The 23,465-nt window shown below is 37.0% G+C and overlaps 3 protein-coding genes across 8 annotated transcripts; 1 reads left to right on the forward strand and 2 right to left on the reverse strand.

Annotated features, from left to right (window-relative positions):
- Positions 1–670: 670 nt before the first annotated feature.
- Positions 671–4,627, reverse strand: LOC121237532 (homeobox protein BEL1 homolog). Of its 5 annotated transcripts, none has more exons than XM_041134304.1 (5): positions 4,255–4,627; positions 3,010–3,984; positions 2,302–2,684; positions 1,854–1,914; positions 671–1,631 (listed from the first exon to the last, which is right to left on the reverse strand). In XM_041134304.1, the coding sequence occupies exons 2-5, from the start codon at positions 3,934–3,936 to the stop codon at positions 975–977; spliced, it is 2,028 nt and encodes a 675-aa protein (XP_040990238.1). In that variant the 5' UTR covers positions 3,937–3,984; positions 4,255–4,627; the 3' UTR covers positions 671–974. The 5 variants fall into 5 exon arrangements, with proteins under 5 accessions (XP_040990238.1, XP_040990236.1, XP_040990237.1 ...); XM_041134302.1 differs by having other exon boundaries at positions 4,082–4,627; XM_041134303.1 differs by having other exon boundaries at positions 3,010–4,034; positions 4,255–4,626.
- An 11,588-nt stretch (positions 4,628–16,215) lies between these two features.
- LOC121237589 (phosphoglycerate mutase-like protein AT74H) lies at positions 16,216–18,346 on the forward strand. Its single transcript, XM_041134407.1, has 5 exons — positions 16,216–16,869; positions 17,281–17,400; positions 17,483–17,696; positions 17,913–17,993; positions 18,102–18,346. The coding sequence occupies exons 1-5, from the start codon at positions 16,374–16,376 to the stop codon at positions 18,199–18,201; spliced, it is 1,011 nt and encodes a 336-aa protein (XP_040990341.1). The 5' UTR covers positions 16,216–16,373; the 3' UTR covers positions 18,202–18,346.
- A 221-nt stretch (positions 18,347–18,567) lies between these two features.
- On the reverse strand, positions 18,568–22,686 carry LOC121237536 (BTB/POZ domain-containing protein At1g63850-like). Of its 2 annotated transcripts, XM_041134312.1 has the most exons (3): positions 21,223–22,686; positions 20,066–21,019; positions 18,568–18,805 (listed from the first exon to the last, which is right to left on the reverse strand). In XM_041134312.1, exons 1-2 carry the CDS (start codon positions 22,213–22,215, stop codon positions 20,090–20,092), a joined length of 1,923 nt encoding a protein of 640 aa, XP_040990246.1. In that variant the 5' UTR covers positions 22,216–22,686; the 3' UTR covers positions 18,568–18,805; positions 20,066–20,089. The 2 variants fall into 2 exon arrangements, with proteins under 2 accessions (XP_040990246.1, XP_040990245.1); XM_041134311.1 differs by lacking the exon at positions 18,568–18,805 and having other exon boundaries at positions 19,528–21,019.
- Between the last annotated feature and the right edge of the window lie 779 nt (positions 22,687–23,465).

A 23,465-nucleotide genomic window follows, 5' to 3' on the forward strand; every position in this document is an offset into this window, starting at 1 on the left:
AACTTCTAGATTTCTGGGTCGGTCTAGTAGTACTGTAATCGACAAGTCTTCTAAATTTGTATTACTTGCCCTTAATTTGGTGCGCATCTCTTCGACTTTAACAAGTTTGCAAGTTGAAGGAACAAATAGTCCATGAAAACCCAAATATTGCCTTTCACACTGACCAAAAAGACAGTTAATAATGGAAGGGCACCTTTTTTTATTGGCAAAAGCAGCTAGCTAGCAAGCATAAACTACTTTAATGTTGACAAATATCATAAAGCAGGCCGCAAAACGTATTGGCATGAAATATCATCTTCGTGCAGGTGGTCGAATTAGGGACCACAACAATCGAATGATCATCAAGCTGATATTTTGTAATATCTTTGGACATTTTCTTAATCCCCAAAACTACGGAGGTCTCAACGAAATTGTGCTGCTGCTATATACACACACACACACACACAAAATCTACTTGAGCCCCCATGCACGATAATTGAGATTTCGGATTAAGCAAGAGCCGCAGATCATGATGATCCCATCACCTAGATATATAGTCCAGGTATTCGAAAAGGAGAGAGAATTGCCAAACTATATACTTGTAGATGGAGCATGTTGAGTTGATCGATCTTTGAGAACGATCTAGAAACTGCCGAAAACTGGAATGGAATTTCAACTGCATGCAATATTCTTTGCATGATCAATCACCAGCAAACTCAAATTAGCCTAAGGGAAAATGGTGTTGATCTTAGTTCTTACAGCCAAGAAAAGTTTCCAGCAAAATTGCCAGCCATGCAAAGAGGTGATCATCATATTCATAAATATACTATTATCTGACCACGTATATATAGCTTAACTTATGTATGTATGAAGTATTTATATGTACCTAAAACAATTCAACTTATACCATCACCAATTCACCGTCCGTTGATAAGAACGTCTTTCTCCAAACCCTCCAACCATCGGATTTTCAGCATGCATGCATGATTTTGATTCTATCCAGCCAAGTCGTGAAGCAGCTGCGCTCCCATCAAGTTTCTGTATGGAAGATTCTGTCCCTCGCTATCAAGAAGCGAGTACTGAACTGTTTGGCATTGATCTTCAATGGGATCTCTAGCATAAAACAGAGAACTCTGAGAGGCGGGCGAGAAGGCTAAGCTCGCCCCACTCCCAGTTCCATGCTGTTGCATTAACCCTAATGTCAAAGACACTCCACCACCGTTGAAACTCTGATTAGCATTGTTATTAGCATAAGAAACCGCTCCAGCCGAGGGGTGATTATTATAAGATGAAAAGTTCAGCTCCATAATCCCAAACGTCTCGGCTGTGACCCGCCCGAAATCATGTTGTTGGTACATCTGGTGATGATCATTTTGCAGGGTTATAGTACTGGTTTTAGATTCATTTTTGTCTTGGTTGGTATTGATGATGGAAGAGAGGCACTCAGAGTCTATTCGAACAAGTTGGTCCTGCGTAGGTTTTTGATCCTGATCAAGTCGCGTTTTATTTTTCCGGCCAATATTGTCGTCAAGATCTGTAACACCATCTGAGGAAGTCAAGTTGTTGTCTTGCTCTTTTGTCTCTTCCACGTACATTTCTTCCACCATGGGCTTCCACAGCCTCACCCTTGCATTGATGAACCAATTGGATACCTGTGGAAGCATGCGTATATAACAACAAAAAGGAATTAGATTAATGCATATTACGTAATATTTTGTCATTTTGTACAATTATATGTGTTTGTTTATATTGATGTTTGGATCCCAAGAATTGATTATAAAAAAAAAAGTATGGATCCTATGAAGATATGCCGTGTTGATAACATAACTAATTCGTGAGAAAATTAAATTAATGTTAGAAAGATGTGGACTTGCCTGGCTCCTTGAGAGACCTGTTTGGCGGGCTAAGATATGTTTATCAACATCGCTTGGGTACCTGCAAAAGTTCCACGAGAACACAGTGTTATGTTTCTACTTGCGTGTCTTGCGATTGAGAGAGAGAGAGAGAGAGAGATGGGTCCTATGGAATAGCACTAGACCCACATAAGTAACACAGAAAAAGGTTAGCAAGATATCCATAAAGAAGTTAAAATCATTGACAGTAATTTGACAAGAATTAAATTGGAATCTGAATGTTGGTGGGGAGAAACTACCAAAACATCCATTGTTTTTGCAAGCAAGAATCACGGGGACGTTACGAAATTAGAAACCCACACAACTAAAACAACTGCAATTTTGAATCATTTCTTTGGTGAAAACATTGATTCTTTGTGAAATCATTTCGTAATTAGAAAGATTCCAAAGTTAGGGAAAAGAGATTTACGGGTGGAGAAAATGCTCAAAAAGCCACGCTCGTAGAACAGAAACGGATCGCTCAGGAAGGCCGCGTTGGGGTCTCCATGGATGGCTCTCCATCATGTTCATTTGCTGAAACGCCCTCTCTTGCCTTAGTGTTTGGTCAAGAATCCTAAGTCTTGGAGTTTCGCCTCTGGTTGTGCCGGGTGCAACAGTATCCTTTTCACCCATGGCTATCTTGGTTGCCTGAATCTCACCCACAATTCCATCTTTCAAACATCTGAAATGCCTCGACATTGCTTTTGAAGCCAACGCGGAGTAGACAGTCGCCGCCCCTTGGCCAGCCACGGCTTCGAAAGACGACACTACTGCCTTCATTTGATTACAGTAGTGCCTGTACCTCCTGTCCACCTTAAGAAGAAGAAAGAGAGGGAAGTCAAGGAATGCCCAAGTTTCTGAAAGTAGATGATGAAAACCCCAAATTGCCACGAGCTGGGCATCAATGAAAAGGCCCGCGTCGCTTAATTAGTACAAGAATTAAATCCAAGAGACCCCAGTCCATGAACCACTCGGTAAAACTTGGAACTTTTTTAATACTAATAAACTTAATTTTAAGAAAACATATTTTTTACTTTTATTTACATATTTTGAGGAATAGGAAGCAAGGTTTGAGGAAAGTGGCGAAAAGAAAGGACCTTTACTTGAGTAAAATAAGATTTGATATATGCATGCATACCTCTTCCAGCATCGAAAGTAGTTTTGTTTTTCTTTTCTGCAACTCTATGTATTCGAGGGAGTAAAGAGCCTGCTTTCTGGAAGAACTACTGCCAGTATCCTCATTCCACTGCTTGGCCTTGTGGGCCTTTTGCTGCAGAGGATCAGTTTGCTTTGTCCCAAGGCTACAGAACTCGTTCAGAAGTTCCTGTGCAGGGGTCAAGTACTTTGAGTTCCTGAGCTGGAACTGACCTTGATGAAGATTTGAAGCTTTTACTAAATATCCATCTTGCATTATTTGTTCCTGTTGGATAGTTGATGATTTTCCATAAAACCCATCTCTAGAGCTCGAAGCAATGAACCTTAAATCATCGTGTTGGTCTTGATGGCGATGACTGGTGCGCCTTAGCTCAAAGGGCTGTACCCCAATAGAGGAAGGATTGCTTGAACAAAGAGAGAGTGAAAGGCCTTGACTTGGCCTTTCATTTTCTTCACAAGGAAACACGCACCTTAAAGAAGAATCATCAACGATCAGTCTGTTCTCTTGCCAAGCTCCAGAGTCATGTGCTCCAACTACAAGTTTCCCACTACTTGTTTCAGAAATACCAGTTGTGAAATCAGGCTTATTGTACTCGTGCTGATAAAAATCACTCGTGGATTCGTTGATCGTATTTGAAGAGGATGGACCGGGGCGGCTTTGACACTTGCCAAAGAACTCTTTCCACATGGCTGAGTTACTGTGATCACTTTGTTGCTGTAGATTCTTTGAAAACCCTATCATCTCCATGCCCGAGTTCAAGTTGAAGATCTCTGGGTTGGACTCAAAGCCTTGGATCTGGTTCGCCAGATGAGCCTGAATGGTCGGGTTATTTGATGAAACACCTGAGTAACAAAAGCCAGCTGAAGAATCCATGTTCCCGGATTTATCTTCAAACTGTTCTCGAGCCATGGAATAAAATTCTTCTTTCGATGTTTATATTACAGTTGCATGTGGGCTCTGATATTGAAATGAATGTTTATTTACAATCACGATCCTATAAAAAGTCACTGTACCAGGAAAAGAAAAAACAAAAAGAAAGGAATCCAGAGCAAGCCGGTACTAACGCACAGCTGAAGACCATCAATTAATTCCAACAATCAAGTTAATTTAAGAGGTAAAAAGGGTACCCTTTTGTTTGATCAGATAAAGATGATCAGGGAAAAGTATTTGTTTTGGATTTTTATTTTTTGGAAACCACTGACTGAGAGAGAAAGGGAGAGACTTTACCGGTAATGGAAGAGTGGACTGTGTGGTTGGAGAGCAGAAGTGGACGTACGTATTTGTACTTGTTGGCGGTGGTGGACGGAAGTGGCTTGGTGACGGGGGAAGGAGGCGGGAAGGAGGGGCTTCTTCTCAGAATTCTTCTCTTAATAAGCCAACATGGTATGCCATGAAAGCCAACCTCGAAAGAAATATCAGATACATCTCATAAAAAATAGAGGTTCAGATGAGAGTGATGATGACCTCCAAACCTTGTTCATCATCTGATTTGTGCCTCTCTCTCTCTCTCTCTCTCTCGTGACGATGAGCTCCAAGCCATGGTTGATATATGCCTCTCTCTCTCTCTCTCTCTCTCTCTCACACACACACAAGTGGGTCAATGCAACATGATACCAATACATCCAAAATAGACTTCCTTGCTAGAGAAAATTAAATAATCACTTCAATTATTTGGTAACCAACAATTAAAAAATCTGGTTATTATAATCCCGAAAAGAAAAGGCAACACACTTCAATATCAAATTTGTAAAACTACCTAGTAAACTTCCTTTCTTCTTACAAAAGTACTGAAGGAGGGAGGAGGACCATGGAACAACAGAAAGTAATGGTCGTCCCTTTCCTGTACATAAAGTCACACACTAAAACAAGCCGCCACATGACTTGCTCTATTTTACTTTAATATGATTTTTCAAGTCCATGGTCATAATAAATCCTACCAAAAGCCCACGAGAACTCCCAAAATAATTTCTTTATAAAAAAAAAAAAGGGATGTTGGAGATCTTCGTAGGGAACGAATCCCAAGAAATCATTTCCTAAGTAGGAGTTGTTCCAGGCCTTTTCAGGTTGGTTTCAGTGACGCTTCTGTTGGGTTGGGGGTGGTTTCTGGGTGGACCTGCCTATATATATATATATATATATATATATATAATGTGTGTGTACGATCTCTTCTGAACCAAAATTTCAAGGCTCCCTCTTCAGTCTCGGTTTAATGGTTTTTTGTTTCACAGAGAGCAGGAGAAAGAGATGCCGAGTGAAAGAGCAGATGCGCGCGCGCTTGCGCTTGCGCTTGCGCATGGGGTTGTGGAAAATGTTCCCAAAATAAGGAACTGTGCGTAGGATGAGATGAGGTGGTCCAACGCTTCCCTTCCGTCTAATTCTCATTAACTGGTCACTGGTGTATTAAAGGACTCCTCCACCCATCACCTTCTCTCTTCCTCTCTTCACATTGCATGGGACCGCATTTATTCTTTTGAGTTATGATCAAAATATGCCATCTCCACGCGCAGAATGAGAATATTTTGTCACTGATCCATCCTAAGCCTACCTAACCTAACACCGAATGAGATTTCCTTTCATCCTCCAAGTATTTTCTATGATTTGAGGAGATATTAATACAAAAGGTAGATTTTAATGTTAGAGTAAAAATGTCAAGGGGTTTATATATCTCCCTCTAAAAGTATATAGTTAAGACAAAAAGTTATAGAGTATCTATTTTAAATGGACGATATTGTTAGAGTGACTACCAAATATGCCCATCAAATATGCATGCTGGTACAAATGAATTTTTTTTCTTTAATTATTTTTTTAAACATCCTTAACTATTAAAAAAAATTCATTAATAATCACTTTTTTAACTATTAATAAAAAAAATATGAGTGAGTTTATTTGGCAGTATATTTGATAATTATACTATCTTTAGCCATTTTAAATTGATGAAATTTGCTAAAGTGTAGAATAAGAAAAGAAACTGGATGGAAGTAGAAAAGCACAAGACCAAACCAATGAAAATCTAAAGGATATCAGCGCATACTCCAAAATGAGTAATCAATGATATTTGCTTCATTTAGTTTTTTTTTTTAATTTTTTTATAGAAATAATCTTGTGTGCTAAAGATAGTTGTGAAATACGTCCCTCTATTACTTTTTTGGCTTCAATTTCAATTTTTTTTTTTTTTTTTTACAATTTTAAATAGAATAAAGCACGCATGTGAAATTAACCAACACCAATTAATTGACCTCTTCCAATGTCGAAACAACAACGTTCATTATCCATTCCACACGCTCGAAAACATGAGTATGGCTTTTCAATTTTTTATTTTATTTTATTTTTAAATCCCACAATAAATTTTGTCCCCAGAAAAAGTAGGTGGTCCAATTTCAGGAGCTTTCTCCGCCGCTTGCGCCATTTGGTCCCTTCTCTTACCCTATGCCCTACACCACGCTGACGTCATTTTCCTCTTTGGCTTTCTCTGCTAGCTAGCAGCTTGTTTCTATAACTTTCTGGGGTTGGTGGACACTATGCACTCCCATGCGCATCTAAGCAAGCTTAATTTCTGCCAAACAGACATGTGTTTCTTCTTTCAAGCTTCAACGTCCAGCTCCTTATTTGCCCTTGTCCACGCCTTTTCAGAGGCAGGGTGCCGGCCCACCCCCTCAAAAGACGGGGGGGAGTGAAAGAGAAAGGCACTTTTTCTCTTATTAATTTGCTCTCGCCTTAAAATTAACAGAACTACTGTACATTTCTCTTAAATGAGTTGAAACTTGTAGTTATACATATATATATATATGTGTGTGTGTGTGGGGTTCGTTCTAGGGCATCAGTATAGGGTGGTCCATTTCCATAGTCTTTTTGCAAGGACCATTCTACTTAGGCTAGCTAATGGAGAGTAGTACTCCTAGCTATATATAAATATCAGTAGTACTGGGACTGTGTAGCTAGGGTTTTCTCTGCAGCGTTTTCTTCGTTAGGATCCAAGAGGTTTTGGACCTAGCTAGCTAAGAGATGAAGAGGGAGGAGATCAGGTCTTTGGAAATCGAAGTGCGTGGATTGCGGGTCTGATATGATCAAATTATTGTCTGGACCTAAGGATTGGTGAGTATGGTATATGCCATTATGGCTGTAGGGGTCCACTGAAAAATGGTGTACTTTTGGAGTGTACGGAACTAAAGTATGCGCGCCAGGTCTATATATTTATGTCTGTACTGCATTTCCCAACTACTCTATTATATCTTGCTCGCTGTTTCACGTTTGCCGAGCTAGCTTCTCAAGCTTGATCATCATCGGTTTTCAATTCATAAACAGCTAGCTTTAGCTGAAGCTTTTCTATACCTTTGGCATTGCAAAACTAGAGCTTTCTGCTCTGAAGACCAACTGATCTCGCCCGCCGGCCTTTAATTACTTGTCCCAGATGATCAGAGCTAGCTATATATTCACGTGACCAAGTCAAGTGGCATCATCTTTAGCCTATTTTTAACTTTTTCAAGGGATTCTTCCAAGGACCAGTACTACTTGAAGGTTAAGTTATGTTCAACTTGTTTGAACTGTCACAATGATGAAACACAAAGATCTGGAAGAGCCGGCAAAAATTGTGCCCTATATACGAGGGCTTTGCTTAGGTCCCTTTTCACATATATTTTTACACGCATTGGCAGCGATTGATCGATACATATACATGACTTGAATCATGAAAGGTCGACACAAGCCAATACTCCAACCTCAAAAGGTCACTTACATATGAAAGAGGGAAACTTTTGATGAGGGACCTCAAAATATATCATCATCATGTGCATGTCATCTTTGATCGTTACGTTTAAGACTTTTTTAACCATGCATTGAAATATATATATATATATATATATATATATATATATATATCTATATATGCATGCCAAGAAAAGTATGCTTTCATGCTTGCCAAGAAAAGTATGGCATTAGAATAAGGGTTTCGTGGAATAATAAAAAGGCTGCATGCCCCATAAACAAAGACTATTCTATCAGCGCTAGCATGGTATTAGATTGAATAATAATTAAGTTTAATTTATCATTTTATTTGACCTTAATGCTAATTTGGCATATATCCTATCATTGGGGTTACATAATTTCTCGTTGTCCCTATCTAATTTTCCTAGCTAGTTAGTTATATATGCCTTTTGGTTGAACGGCGACTGCATGAAAGACCATATGTGCATGCATGCTTCCCTCTTCATTAGCCACGCAGCCCCAGCTAAAAGAAGGACAATGGCAAAAAATAATGCTATTCATAATCAGCATTAATATTGTCACTATAATTAATATACCTATTTCGAATTTATATAACTTACGTACTAATTTAGTCGCACGTACAAATGGTACGTACGTTGTCCATGTGGTCAGCTAGCTTATATATGACATTAATTAAAGTATATGTTTTTGTGATCATTGATCGTTATGCATTAAATTAAAAACAAGAATACAAGAGGCCATCAGTACTGGTGAGGTCCTAACAAAAACGAAATTACAAAAGATGCAAATTATTAATGTACTAAGAAATAGAATAAAAGAGGAAAATGATGCAATTATGACTTAATTGAAGTACTATTAATTAATTCTCATCCTTTGGGAGAATGGCCGCCAGATATTGCATATATTAATCTTGCTTATAATAATACAACATAAATTAGACGGCCCACATGCATGCATATATGCATGTATTTCGGCCTGTTCGATCTGGCGGGCCACCACACGATATGAATTACATATATATATATATATATATAGTCCAAAGTATGAGTTAAAAAAAAAAACACTTTTTGTTTCCAAGGCCGTAATTAAAATTAGTTTATTTTTTGGGGCAGCATCAAAATCTTCACCCATTTTTGTTCTTGAATGGAGTACTGTCATGATATGATTGATGATGCCTTCCGATTCTGCAACTAATCCCATAAGTCATTCATAAAATCAACGGTCTTGATCATCAATGTGTACGTTAAGCATCTAATTAATAATATATATATATATATATATATATATAAATTATCTGCAGTTCTTGAGGGCAGGTAAGAGACAACAAATCTTGATGCTAGCTAGTGCAACCCCTTCTTAAGAAACCAATATATAGTTTGATATTTCTGACAAAAGTTCTCTCACCGGTCACTATTTAATATCTAACATCTCATATTTTATACAAAATATCTCACACCTTATAAAAAAAAATTATAAATATAAAGTATAAAAGTAAATAGTGACTGATGAATAGAATTTATTATCTCACAAATATTGATATAATAATTAAACACAAATATTAATACAATAGTATTATTTTCTGGTTTATATACATGCATCGATTTTTTGGAACTAGTTCTGGCCGTCTGCTTGTATCTAATATATTATTGCTTACAAAATGCTCTTTTCTACTCATTAATGTTAAAATATATGATTATAATGTACGTCAGGTTTTTATCTAGATCGAATTGATCTTATCACGACCATGCAGAGCAAGGTATTAAAAAAATGTAGAAAATTCTTGCTCGATCGGTCCCCAATCTTTGATGAATTTAATCGTGACCATACATGAGCTTATAAACCACGGTCTTCATGAGCTTAATTCATTACATTAATTATGTGCGCGGTCGTTATTTTTTATTTTTTGAGGAATTATATAGAAATTCATGTAGAGATTAACATGATATATAATATGTTTGAAATTTCAATGGTAGTAACGTACACCCTACAATCGATCCGGATCGCGTGTTACACGTACGTGGGTACGCATGACTACTTCAAGCTAGAAATTAATGGAATTTGATCTAGAGTCAACTTTATTCTCATATATATATATATATATATATATATAATATAGGCGATTCCTCTTAATTAACCCTACTTATATATAATTTATCACAATTATTAGCAGCTAGGCAATTAAATTGCATGACCAGATATATATAAATATATATATATATATATATATATATATCATGACCAACATTTTGTAATTACGTACAGCCAACGTTAATGGCGCAACAACGTCGTCCGTTAGATGTGATACAATGGCAACAAGAGTAGCCCGGCCATTTTGTATTATTGTACAGCACCATTTTCGGGAAAAATGGCATCATGTATGTATGTATGTGTATATATATATATATATATATATATACTGTCAGCTTTCATAGATGACCTTGTTCTCGTCGTACTAATATATATATATATATATATATATTTATATTTATATCCAAGATATATAAAAGCTAGGTTCTTCCACAACCTTCATGAAATTGAGTTGTTGAACATGTAAGTAAACATAGAAGTGCGAAAAGATACATTCATATTCATCCTCATCAAGTTATTCCTGATATGGAAAGTCGACTCAAGTTCCATATTTTTTGAAAACTGAATCGTATTCATTTCATTAATAGATCACATTACAACTTTTGTCTTTTACAATCAAAGGATAAATGTTCTCGAGAACCTCTTCTATTCAACACTTCTCTCCTTCCATCTGTAAAGCCATCTTTGCAAGTTGGTGTGCAACTTCATTTCCTTCCATTTGGTTGAAAACCAAAGTCCATTGCTGCTATTTTGCCATAGCTTCTTAATATCCTTTGTAATTTGCCCTCTCCAAGATTCATCTTCATCGTTAGACTTAACAGCATTAATTACTTCATTTGCATCCCCTTCAAATATCACATTCTAAAGTCCCAATTTGGAGCAAAACACCATAGCCCTCCATAAAGCATTGTAGTCTGCCAGAAAATGAAAGTTTACATATCTTCTTGCAGTAGACATTGATGCTAGAACCCCTTACAATCTCTTATCACAATTCTCAATCTCATCTTTTGCTTCCCCACATCTCGGGCCTCACCAAAATTAGCTTTGTACCTATTACCTTCAAGTTTCTCCCAACGACCCCTTCTCACACCCCCTTCATCTTGTTTCATACTTCCCACCCTTTCTATATTTGCATTATGGTAATCTTCAAGCACTGCAATAGCTATCTGTACAATCCTACTTGGACCAGTAAATTTGTTTTCAAAAACATATTTATTCCTTCTGTGCCATATACTTTTCTTAATGACCACTACTTCTTCTAGTTTTCTTTTTGTATCTTTTTACACATTTCTATCCACAGCTGTACAAAATCCCTACCACATATCAGCCACTTGTTAACATGGCTATTTTTTTCACCCCACACACCAGTTGCTGCTGTGCAGTTCCACGAGGCATGAACCACAGATTCTTCTTCAATTTGAAATATAGAACAGTTTGGATCTTCAATATTTATTCTTTGCCACAGATTTACCGTTGTAGGCAGAATGTTGTTTGCAGCTTTCCATAAAAAATGCTTGATAGCACCAAGAACATCAAGGTTCCACATCTCTTTCCACATTTCACTACCCTCCCCATCATAGAAAGGACCACATTCTCCTATCTTATTCCTCTATTGCACCATATGGTAAGCACTCCTAACCAAGAACTTACCATTTTTTTATGGACCCCAGATCTGCTTACCAGCAGCTCCAAGTCGACTAATAAGAATAATGCATATCACATTAGCCTCATCCTCATTGAACATTGCAGATACTAAGTCTTCCTTATAAGCCCTTTCTTGTTTGTCAATTAGATCACATACTTTAGAGTCAGGATGTAGAATTCTTTCGAGTGATTGGATACAATGAGTGGAAGGTGTGGGTAGCCACTTTTGATCCCAAATATGTATATCCTTCTCATTCCCAACCCTCCACAACAGGCCCTCCCTAACCAACACCAGACCTAACCAAATGCTTCTCCATATTAAGGAAGATGATTTCCCAAGTGGAGCCTCAAGAATTTGGGAATTCTTATGGTATTTCTCCTTGAACACTTTGGCAACTAAAGACTGGAGTTCCTTTAATAGTCTCCATCCCTGTTTAGCTAACATAGTTACATTCAAAAGTTCCAGATCTCTGAACCTCATTCCCCCCTTAGCCTCTGCCATTCCCAAACAACTCTACTTCTTCCAATGGATCCCATTTTCCTTCTTGTGGTGACTCCACCAGAATCTGGATATCAGAGCTTCAATTTCTCTATTCAGCTTTTTTGGCAACTAAAAGACACTCATTGTATATGTAGGGATAGCTTGGAGTACAGCCTTTATGAGTACTTCCTTCCCATCAGAGACCTCCACCTCCATTACCTTCCTCAATGATTTTCCAATTAAAAGCCCACAATCCCTTCTCATATATGCCATCGGTAGGTTATGGATTTGAATCCAGAAGATTTCACTTATGAACCTCCATTGGTATGGTTGGGTAAATCCATCAAACGCTTGTAGGATGAATAGATGCTTATCAAATAACCATGGACGTCCATCCATTGCCCTCATTTTATCTGCATGGGTCTTGAAAGTGACAATGAAGGTGTTGTTTACCACCTCCTGAAATAACGTTGGGTTGCTTATTCTCCAGATATTGGCCATAGTAGAGGCTATCACCTCTTTGCCGATCACCTGCTCCATACAAACTCTTCCAATTAAACTTCTATCACCTTTCTCCCTGGCCACTTCTATCGATCCCCTTTCTAACTTGATACCAATTTTCTCTTCCTCCGTTAATCGTAAATTCCCGTATAATTGTTCTAGGACCCCCCCCCCTGGGGGGCTTCTATGGGTCAACTTCTTAAAGGTTCAAGACTCTTCCTCACAACCCCTATTTTTGTGAGATAAAACAGAGAGGAGTAATTTTCTCTTTACCAAAAGGATATTTCAAAAGAACGTTTCTCAAGGTCCATATTTGTTTACATATTAAGATCAACTTTAATATATTTTGTATCATTGGGCGTGTCCCTAGCGTAATTTTGTTTTCTTTTTCTTTCAATCATTTTTTAAATATTTAAAAAAATTCACAAATTCACTAATAATTACTTCTTCAATAAAATAATAATAAAAATACACGAACGGTCAAAATGGGTGGACAAAATTAAGTTAGCATTTTCATATATATATATATATAGAGAGAGAGAGAGAGAGAGAGAGAGAGAGAGAGAGAGATGAGCAATTGAATGCAGGTCCACTTTGAATTTCTTAGACGTTATAGAGTCATAGACACGTGATGTTATACTTAAAACAAACAAATAAACAAAAGCTCAACTAATGAAGCAGTTTCCTAAATATTTCTTCATTTTTATTTTGTAACTTGCAAACAGGTGCAACCTTATTAATTCTTGCATGCACTGGCGGCCTATGTCAATCTTGGCTTGTTTTTACATCATTATATCGTGTTATAATATTATATATAGGTAGATCTAGATCAAAAATGTTATTTTTTATCTTTAATTTTTATAAGCTTCAACTGTACCCGGCCGACTGATACGTCATATATTAAATAATTTTCTATTTATATAGTTTACTTATAAAAATCCATTAAATCTAAAACGATGTATAGAAATATATGTATATTAGATCATACCCTACTTCTGGTCAAACTAATTTGGACTGTAGAGCAGCAAGAAAGCTACGGCGGTGATTCTAATTAATTACAAAGGGCATGCATGCATATGGTAATATTTGATGTAATCAGTCCATTGGGAATCCGACCGCTGGGTTCTACAACAATCAGAGAGAAAATATATGAGAACGAAAGCGTCGTGTAATTTTTTTTTTAAAAAATAATAAATATAAAATTTATATAAAAAAAATTAATTTTTTAATATTAAATTTCATTTTTTTAAAAAATTAATTACGTAATATTTACTCTATAATTATATATAAGATTAATCTTAAAAATTAAGGTCAGCATGCTGCAAAAGGATGGTTGGACTACTCATGAGCACCAAACTTCCCAATGTTGTCCCACCATTTGGGAATAAATTTATTAACTTCATTGCTTTTCATTTTCTGCATCATTCCAGAAGATATTTTGCAGGTTTTTTTTTTTTTTTTTTTTTCCTTGTAGTCTCAAGTATGAACAGTAAACGATTCTTTTGGGCCATTAGTCAGTCAAGGCCCTATGCAGCTTGATTTTACAATATTAGTGTGTGTCTCTAAAATGTGTAAACTTTGCATAATCTTTTAAAAAAATAAAAAATAAAAATGAAATTTACATAAAAAGAATTAATTTTTTAATAATATATTTTACTATTCTTTTAAAAGAGTGCATAGTACTTATACAATTTATAACTGTATCTAACATTACTATTTCTTCGTTCTCTTATCGTAGTAGACAAACTTCTTGAATTGACTTAATTTTTAAAGAAATAAAAAGAAAAAAAAGGTAATGATCAAGCTTGTACGTATGCTTGTTAGAATAGTCTTTTGTGTTTTGTCAATCGCAAGAAGTTTCATGGAGACTTTGTTTGCATTTCCGGTCCACTGGATGATTAAGAAAACTCCTTCCCACAAATTAAGACAAGTCTAATTATGAGAGCTACTGATCTTTTTGTGGGTACGTAATTATCTAACACGTGTTCTACTAAGTACGGCTTGCTTGACCTGCGTGCGCGCATGGGGTCTTTCGTTTCACATAAGAGGAAAATTGTACTTTGGGAAAGATGATCCATATATAGGGGGAGATCAAACAAATTAAGAACCTTCAGTTTTCAACTTTCATTGTGTTTTATTCCATGGAAAAGGTAGCAGGTTCCACCAATTCCTCCTAATGGCACAGCAACCTCGAAATTATTATCTAAATTTGAAAGTATCAAGTGATACTTAGATAATTTAATAATATTTTTTTTCTATATCTATTAGAAAAGTTTATACCGATAGTAATAAATATTGTATGATAAATTCTAATTTTATTCAAATATTCATGATTCTCTCCGTTATGAAAAATACTACAGTCACAAATAAATTATTTTATAAAAATAAATTTATAAATTGATATAATTTTATATAATACAAAATTAAATATACTTTACAATTAATAAAAATAATTTTAAAATTTAACATAATATACCATTTCAAATCATATCAATCATTTACAAATTCAACCCAAAAATAAAATAAAAGTCTCACAGTTAGAGTCGTGCCTGCCGATGGGCCTTGCAGCTCGCTAATAAATTTCATAAATCTCAAGTGCCGGTGTTTTGGTTTTGTTTTTAATTTATTTTTCCAAGTAGTTTGAATATTGTATATGTATCCATGGCATTAAATAATATTAAACACACAATCATTATGCACATTAATTACCTCCAAATAATTACATGATTTGATTAGCCTATCACAGTATATGATGATTTTTCTCTGCAAACCTTTCTACAGGCTCCGTACAAAATAAAATAACAGGAAACAAATCATTTCTTTCCACCCAGTCTATAAATTTCCATAAAAAATAATTGAAATAAAACACATCAAATAACACATTTAGAGCCAGCGGTAGCTCTTTCACTTAAATAGTAATATTTAATTTATAAAATTTAAAATTTAAGATTTATCTTTTAAATTAAATTATGATATGTAAATATTTTACTAAGTATATTCTATACACCGACTTAAGAATAGAAACTATATCAAATTATTTGACGTGGGGATGTATTTCAAGTTTTCTATGAAGTATAGGAGTGAAACATGATCTCATACAGATATAAATTTCTCTGTTGAGTGAGGAGATTGGGAATCAATTTTTATAAATGATAAATTAAGCACCAACAAAACACCATTTTTAATTGGCTAGAGATTCAAGATCAACAAGAAAGAACCATTGACAGATTAAACATAGTGCTCAAACTACTTTATATTATTATGAAATGCTAATGCATCTTAATTTATGTAAAGAATACATGGCACTAGGAAGGGTATGTACAAAATACACAATAAAAAATACTATAGTCACAAAAGAATTACACAAAAGTAATTATATAAATTGATGTTCTTTCACGTGATTCTTCATATTATAAAGTTATTTTTATTATAAAATAGATCTAACAAATTATATAAAATCACATTAATTTATATAATTATTTTTATATAATCACTTTATAGCTATAACACTCTAATAAGTGTGGGCTGGGATTATCCAAAATCTTGCAAGTCTCAAAATCTAAGCCCCAATTGGGTCATTGGATAGGCAAACAAGAATCAGAGGCCCAATTAACTTATGGAACAGACTAGTAGGACCATGAACTTTAACCACAGCCACACATTCAAGTATTAGATGATCATCAATCGCAGTCGTGCTCGAAATTTCTCATCCTAAAGGACAAATTAATTGGGACATTGGTCCCCGTATTCCTCCATAACCTATCAAGCCCAAGGAGCTGAGCTGAAACTTTCCTAGCAAATGACTAGAACACCAAGGGTCTTAAGGTCACGCGCATGAAGATGACTCAAACTGGACCCTTTTCGCTTCTGCTGCTAATTTTTGTTATCTTTTTTGTCTGGTTCTCAAGGTATGGCTGCCACTCTTTCTCCCACTCTATCGGCAGTCTCAGTTTTGCACCCAAAAAGGTTTACTTCCAAGTACTTCATCCAATGCTGTGAGAACCCAATTAGCGAATCTGTTAAGCTGACTGATATTAATGGGTTGGCTACTTTTCCTGAAAAGAATACTCTTAGATGGTCTGCTGCTAAAGTTCCACCTCCTAGGCCTCGCAGAATAATCCTGGTTAGACATGGACAGAGTGAAGGAAATCTTGATGAGAGCGTTTACACAAGAGTTGCTGATCCAAAGATTGCACTGACGGAGAAAGGAAGGGCTGAAGCTGAGGAATGCGGGAAAATGATTAAGGAGTTGATTGAGGCGGACAAGGTTGATAATTGGAAGGTCTACTTTTACGTTTCTCCCTACAGAAGGACACTTGAAACACTAAAGAATTTAGCTCGGCCATTTGAGCGCTCAAGAATTGCTGGCTTGAGGGAAGAGCCTCGTCTAAGAGAACAAGATTTTGGTACGTTTTTCATTTGGTCGACTTTGTTGACATACAAAGAAAGAGATTTACAATAACAGTAAAGAAGTTCCATAGTGGGAAATGCTTAAAACCCACTAAAGTTAAGGTCCGATTTGTGTTAGAGATGATTTTAAACGAATCGGATAAAATATTGTTAAAATATTATTTTTAATATTATTATTATTTTAAAATTTGAAAAAATTAAATTATTTATTATATTTTATATGAGAATTTGAAATAATTATAATAATGAGATGAAATGAATTGATATGAGTTTCGAATCCAAACGAGACCTTAAGTCTTTCAACTTTCTGTCCCCAAACCAATCATAACCCATCTACTTTGCTGCGATTGTTTGATTCTAAAAAGAAGTTTCTTTAATTGGGTTTCCTTTGCAATTCTCCATAAAAGGGAATTTTCAGGATAGAGAGAAGATGAGACTAGAGAAATCCATTCGCATGCTTTATGGTCGTTTCTTTTACCGCTTTCCAAACGGGGAATCTGCAGCCGATGTTTATGATAGAATCACAGGTAGCTTTACTGTTTGACAATCATTCTACCTCAAACGAGAACAGAAGAGTTCAATGTTATTATGTATATATGGATGCATCAGGATTCAGAGAAACTCTGAGATCAGATATTGATGTCGGACGATTTCAGCCACCTGGCCAACGAAATCCTAACATGAACTTGGTGATAGTCTCGCACGGCCTAACACTCCGAGTGTTTCTAATGAGATGGTACAAATGGACAGTGCAGCAGTTCGAGGGGCTTAATAACTTGTGCAATGGAAAAGCCCTTGTTATGGAGAAAGGTTATGGTGGGAGGTATTTCTTTCTAAGATTTATTATGGATTAGCTACTATTTACTCTCACAATCCACACCTATAACTTTTTCATAGGGTGTGAAGGTGTTTTTCATAGGGTGTGGTGCGTAAAGTGGTGAATAGTAACTGATGAGAATATTTTTTCTCTTTTTCTTTTCTTTTATTTTTCCACAAGAACCTGAGCTATATTTACACTCAAATTCAATATTATCTACAGGTACAGCTTATTAGTGCATCACACTGAAGAAGAGCTAAGAGAGTTTGGATTGACAGATGACATGCTGATGGATCAGGAATGGTAAAAACTAGTTACATTCTCGAATTTCTGCCTGGTGGTAAAGCTCTAGATGTTGCATTGTTATATCCATTTTAGGCTAACCTATGTGTTTTGTCGGTTTTTGAATAGGCAAAAATTTGCAAGACCAGGTGAACTAAACTATGATTGCCCAACGATGAATTCCTTCTTCACTCACTTCGATGATGAATTTAGCACAGATCCGAGTTAAGGGTGGTATTATTCAAGGCCATTGTTTGTATTTAGTAAAAAATGTTCATAAACTCTTTAATTACACCTTCTCGTTGTCCTCTCTGGTTTGAACAGCAGCCTATCTTTTGCAACCATGCAAAAGGGAAAATAAATATACTGTTTTCAACCATTAAGTTTTGAGACCTTTCTACATCTCACATATAATTCGTTATTTGAATTTGGAGTATATGTCACAGAGAGAGACACAACATATAGACCCTTAATCAGAGGCGTTTTGGCGAAGAAAATCTCACGAAAGAGCAGCAACTGTTTACCTGAAGATGCCATCCAGATTGTTTTTGTTCTGTAAAGCGTAGACCCACTAAACTTTTTGTTGCTTTTTAGATCCAAAAAGTTGTTTTAGATCCATCATCTTTACTGTTTTGAACAATCATATTATCTATAGGTACAGCTTATTAGTGTATCATAGTCATCTTACCATGCAACATTTTGGAATAATCTTGTTAAAATTAGCAGATCATGGATGTTAGCTTATCAAAGGACAACATCTTTCAAAAATTTATATAACCTGAACCACCCTTTGGACAGTACACCCGAGGTTGCAAAGCCTGTTGTTTATCTTTCAAACTGCAAAAGATAATCAATCACAGGTAAAATTGCAGCCTCAAGTTTCCCCAAATCTCAATATATATCAGATAAATCAGATTTTTTAAAATGAGACATAAGTCCCCAGGAATATGAATACTACATAAATATGGCAAGGGCCATGGGCAAAAAGATAAACGAAGTGCTTGCTGGGGAGCAAGATGTTTGGAAACCACTTGTCACTGAAAAATGTAAATGAACTACAAGGAGAACAAAGATCAATCTCACTTTGATATAAAAGACTTCTTAGAGAAAGATCGAAAACTCAAGAATAATGAACTTTCTAAATGAAGCAAGTGAAAAAAAAGCCCTTAGATGCTGAATTAAGATATATCATGAATAAATTAGACATCCATAGCTATTGTCACGTTTTGTGTTAATAGATGCAGTTTGTGTTAGGTAAAGTACATAAAACTACATTGGTTAGGCAGTAAATATTCCATCGCATCACGTTGTCGCTAGTGACTCTCTCAACACCCTGACCATTTTGCCTACACAGAATTTTTTTTACTGAGATTGAATGGCTCAGTCAATCATATCAAACTATAAGTATTCATATGATATAGTCAATCTAGTAAATCCAAACTACCTTTCGTGCTGAAAGAAAGAGAACTGGTTACTTGAACCTGGAAATAGTAGGCAAGAACTAAAGCCCAATTACCATGCCTAGCCAATCATACTGTGAAAATAAGTTAGTTACCAAGCAAAGAACAGCAAGTCCACACGACATTTAACAATTGATTCCGCTCTGACTATTACAATTGTTCTTTTCTTTAAGATAGTTAATCCGCCAATTAGACAATCATCAACTACAAATAAGATCCTGTAAGATCACAACAATTGGACTAACGAGAGAACCATAAAAAAAAAATGGGGCATAGTAGAGAAACAGAATCAATTGAAGTATCAAACTAAACAGAAAAACCAACAACCATTTCTTTTTGTTAGTCCAACAACCAATTATACTCAGTCTACTTCTCAGCAAGACACGGGCTTTGCGCCTCCAAAGATCTCTATCTTCTTCCAGGCTAAACCTGGGTTCTTCCAAGTCAAGGAAAATACACATCCCATGAAAAATTTACTCCTCGATGACGAAGAACTGCTCGTCCCGGTTTAGAAAGGAAGAAGTCCAGGTTTAGAGAGGAAGATGACAGATAAAATACAACCAATGATGAAGGATCGTGACCAAAGTGAGACCAAGTAAAGGTAATGGGAGACTAACAGATCTATTAGAGCACCAAACTTTACGGTTGTAATGACTTTTAGTTCTCAACAGTTGCAGTTGTAATTCGCAATGGTCGTTGCCTTTCCTGCTCACCATTTCGTCTCACAAAAGCCCTCCTCCACCAAACTTCAAAACCTCTTTGTATGTTTGGACAATCTTCACTCGAGTTCAAGAAACGGTTAAACCAAGCAAGCAAAATATCCTGTTGCCAAGATAGAGGCAGGGTGAGAATCGTGTTGCAAAGCCCATCTTCGATTAAGTGACGATCGAGGCCTTTTGATGCTCTCCTCATCCACCCGAAATCATCATAAAACGGCTCTAGCCATGTTCTTAATAGCAAGCACCTAGCATCTTTAGAAGCCAACAGCTGCCCCTTCCCAATCCCAACAAATAGCCGTGCCGTGACTCTGCTAACCTCAAACCTATGAATTGCAGGCACTTTAGCATGCGCATCGGACAATTCAGATTCTGATGCCCATGTTCTCAAAAAATCATCAGCAATCTGTCTATCGATCAGAATATCCAAAATCCAATGCAAATTATCTGCTTGTCGCGCAATCTGAACGACATCTTGTAAGTCTGACGCCGCTGCCAACAAAAAATGGTGGCGAAGCAACTGCAAACACGCGTCACAAGCCAAGTACAACGACTCTTTCCGAAGGTCATTCTGCGACGAATTCTCACGAAGCATCTTCGACACCAATCCCTTCATTTCTCGCCTCGCCTTCTCATCTTTACCTTCAAGAACCGCATGTATAAGTTTAAGAAGCACTTCCTCATTGTCATTACCATCGTCAGCAACCTCGACTGAAACCCTTTTCAAAACTTCCCTGGCACCGACACCGTCAAGTTGGAGCCCTGACAATAACGAAGCCACCTTCTCTTCTTCATTCTCAGCCCATGGGGCAGCTTCTAAGTACTCTAAGCATGACAAAACCCCAGCATCGAACCCAATTGCAGCCGATACCTATACAAGAACAGAAACAGTTTGGGTCCCATTTCAATATACCCCCAAAAGCATAAAATTAAGCACAAAAGTTAATAGCTTTCTCAAGTCCCAATCAGCACTTCGCAAAACCCACAAATTGTTATAATATACCGTCCATTCCTACAGTCTGTCTGCAACGAAACAGAGGCCAAAGACCTTAAAATAGAGAAAAGAAACATTACCCTTAAGATGCCAAGAGCTCTGGAAACATCCTCTTTCATCAGCTTCTTCCTCAGATCCTTACAGTACATCAACCTCAAGGTCTCAATGTAAACCTCGACGTCGTCGCAGTCCGCGATCTCCACGATGTACGGCGACCCCGCGGGTCTCTGCGGCATCGTCCACCGCTCAGACAACTTGACCGAAAAGAACCTGCTGTGGGCCACGAGAATCTGACGATGGAGATTCAAGGAGACACTGATGCCGTCCTTGGAGCTCAATGTAAGCTTAATGTCACTCGAGGTCGTGTCGTTGAACTGGTTCCCGGGGCTGCGGCTAGACAAGATCTCGGAGATTCGCTGCATTGTTAGGGCATGTTTGTCATAGGGTAAGATTTGTGGGAGTTGGGGTTTGGGAACTGGTACGGCGGTGTTTTGAGGTGGTATCTGGGTTCTGGAGTGGTGGAGATCGGGTTCGCTGGCCATCATTTCGAAAAGGGTCGGACTGGATCGGATCGTTTTGTCAGACGGGGGAGGTGGCGACATTGGGTTTAGAAGCCCGGCGGTGAGGGCAGAGTTGAACTTGGTGAAGCTGGAAGGGAACGAGTCGTTCCCGTTCATCGTGGTGGATGAAAAGTCCATGACAGGCGATAGACTGCCAGGAGAGAATCGGATCCTAAATGTTGACGGCGAAACGGAAGGCGAAGAAGAGGAAAATGCTGAAAGGTTATTGGCTTCCTGGTTCGAGTTCGTAGCGCTGCGGGTATGTGGAGGCGGAAGCGGAGGAGATGGCGGAGGGGGAGGAGGGGTTGATACGTGTTTCGAAGCGGGGCAGCACCAGGGGTGGTGGTCGGGGGAGACAATGGTGGGCGGGTCGAGCTTCCGACTCGAGTGACCAGGAGAGTAAGTGGTGGCGGAGGCGGAAGCCGAGATGGTGGTCTCGCGGTACTTGCGGCGTCTGGGCTTAGTGGGTTGGGTTTGAGCTTTGAGGTGAGTTGTAGTTGTCGTTGCTGCCATGAAAATGTATGTATAATTTGCAAGTAGGTGTCCTTTTTTCGTTTATGGCATTCGCATCAGAGAGCGTCGTTACACACAAACACAGAGAAATAATTAAAAATGGCGGTGGAAACGAGACGTGAGAGTCAAGTAAAAGATACTAGAACGGCCAAGAAAAGACTGAGCTTCTGAGGAAGCATTTAATGTGGGGGGGTGGAAGGGCGTGGTAGATGAATCCCCCAAATATCACTGCTCTGTTTGTGTCAGATCAGGATGGCCGTGTGGATATGTCTGTGGATTGGCTAGGTGAGGCGTTGGACTTGTCTTTATAGGTAAGGTGCGCGAGAATGAGAGAGAACCCAAAGTGACCCACAGGCACAGATGGGACTGGGAGACCCACAATTTTATGGTGTTTGTTTGTCTGGTTTCCTTCGTTTTATGTTCTCATGCATGCAGAACAGAATGAGCAAAATATGATCATGATCCTAAGTGGGATCGTTGCTTCAACCTATGGAAATGAGATTGTATATCTGTATTGATTTTGGATCTTATCAAAGGAAGTGGAGTTGGGAAAGATGTGTCTATCTGTCATGATTCAAATCTAGTGCCAGATGAGACATGCGTTTTTCCTCTCCTTGGGAGAGTCATAATCAGCCCATGGTCAATCATGTCCATTGATTAGACTTGCTGATTTCTGTTGTAAGCTTGTAAACTATGATTATTCCTTATCAAGCACTGTGATTGATTGACCCCTACCAAGAATGGTAATAACGAGTTTTTGTTGGGTGTATTTGGCAAAGTGAGAGTTGCTCACTATTAATTTTTTTTTTTATTATTATTTAATATTTTATTATTATTTTTTTACTATTATTCACAAACATTCTCAACACCTGACAAAGATTATTGATTTTGTTTCAAAAGTTACGTCCTCCCTCACCAAAATTTAGAATTAAGATCAATTAAAAAAATATGATTTCAAATGAATTGAATAAAATATTATTTTTTAATAATATTATTATTATTTTAAAAATTAAAAAATTAAATTCTTTATTATATTTTATATAAAAATGTTAAAAAAATTTTAATAATAAAATAAAATAAAATGAGATGAGATCATTCCTTTACTCAAACAAGTATTTAAAAGTAATAAAAATTTTTAGCATTTTGGCGGAGTTAGGGGTCATAGTTATGGCTCAATATAAATAGAATAAATCTTCACAACCTCTTCACACTCCATCTTTCACATTTTTTATTTTTTATTATTTTTTTCT

Source organism: Juglans microcarpa x Juglans regia, chromosome 6S (assembly GCF_004785595.1).
Source record: "Juglans microcarpa x Juglans regia isolate MS1-56 chromosome 6S, Jm3101_v1.0, whole genome shotgun sequence".
Taxonomy (NCBI): Eukaryota; Viridiplantae; Streptophyta; class Magnoliopsida; order Fagales; family Juglandaceae; genus Juglans; species Juglans microcarpa x Juglans regia.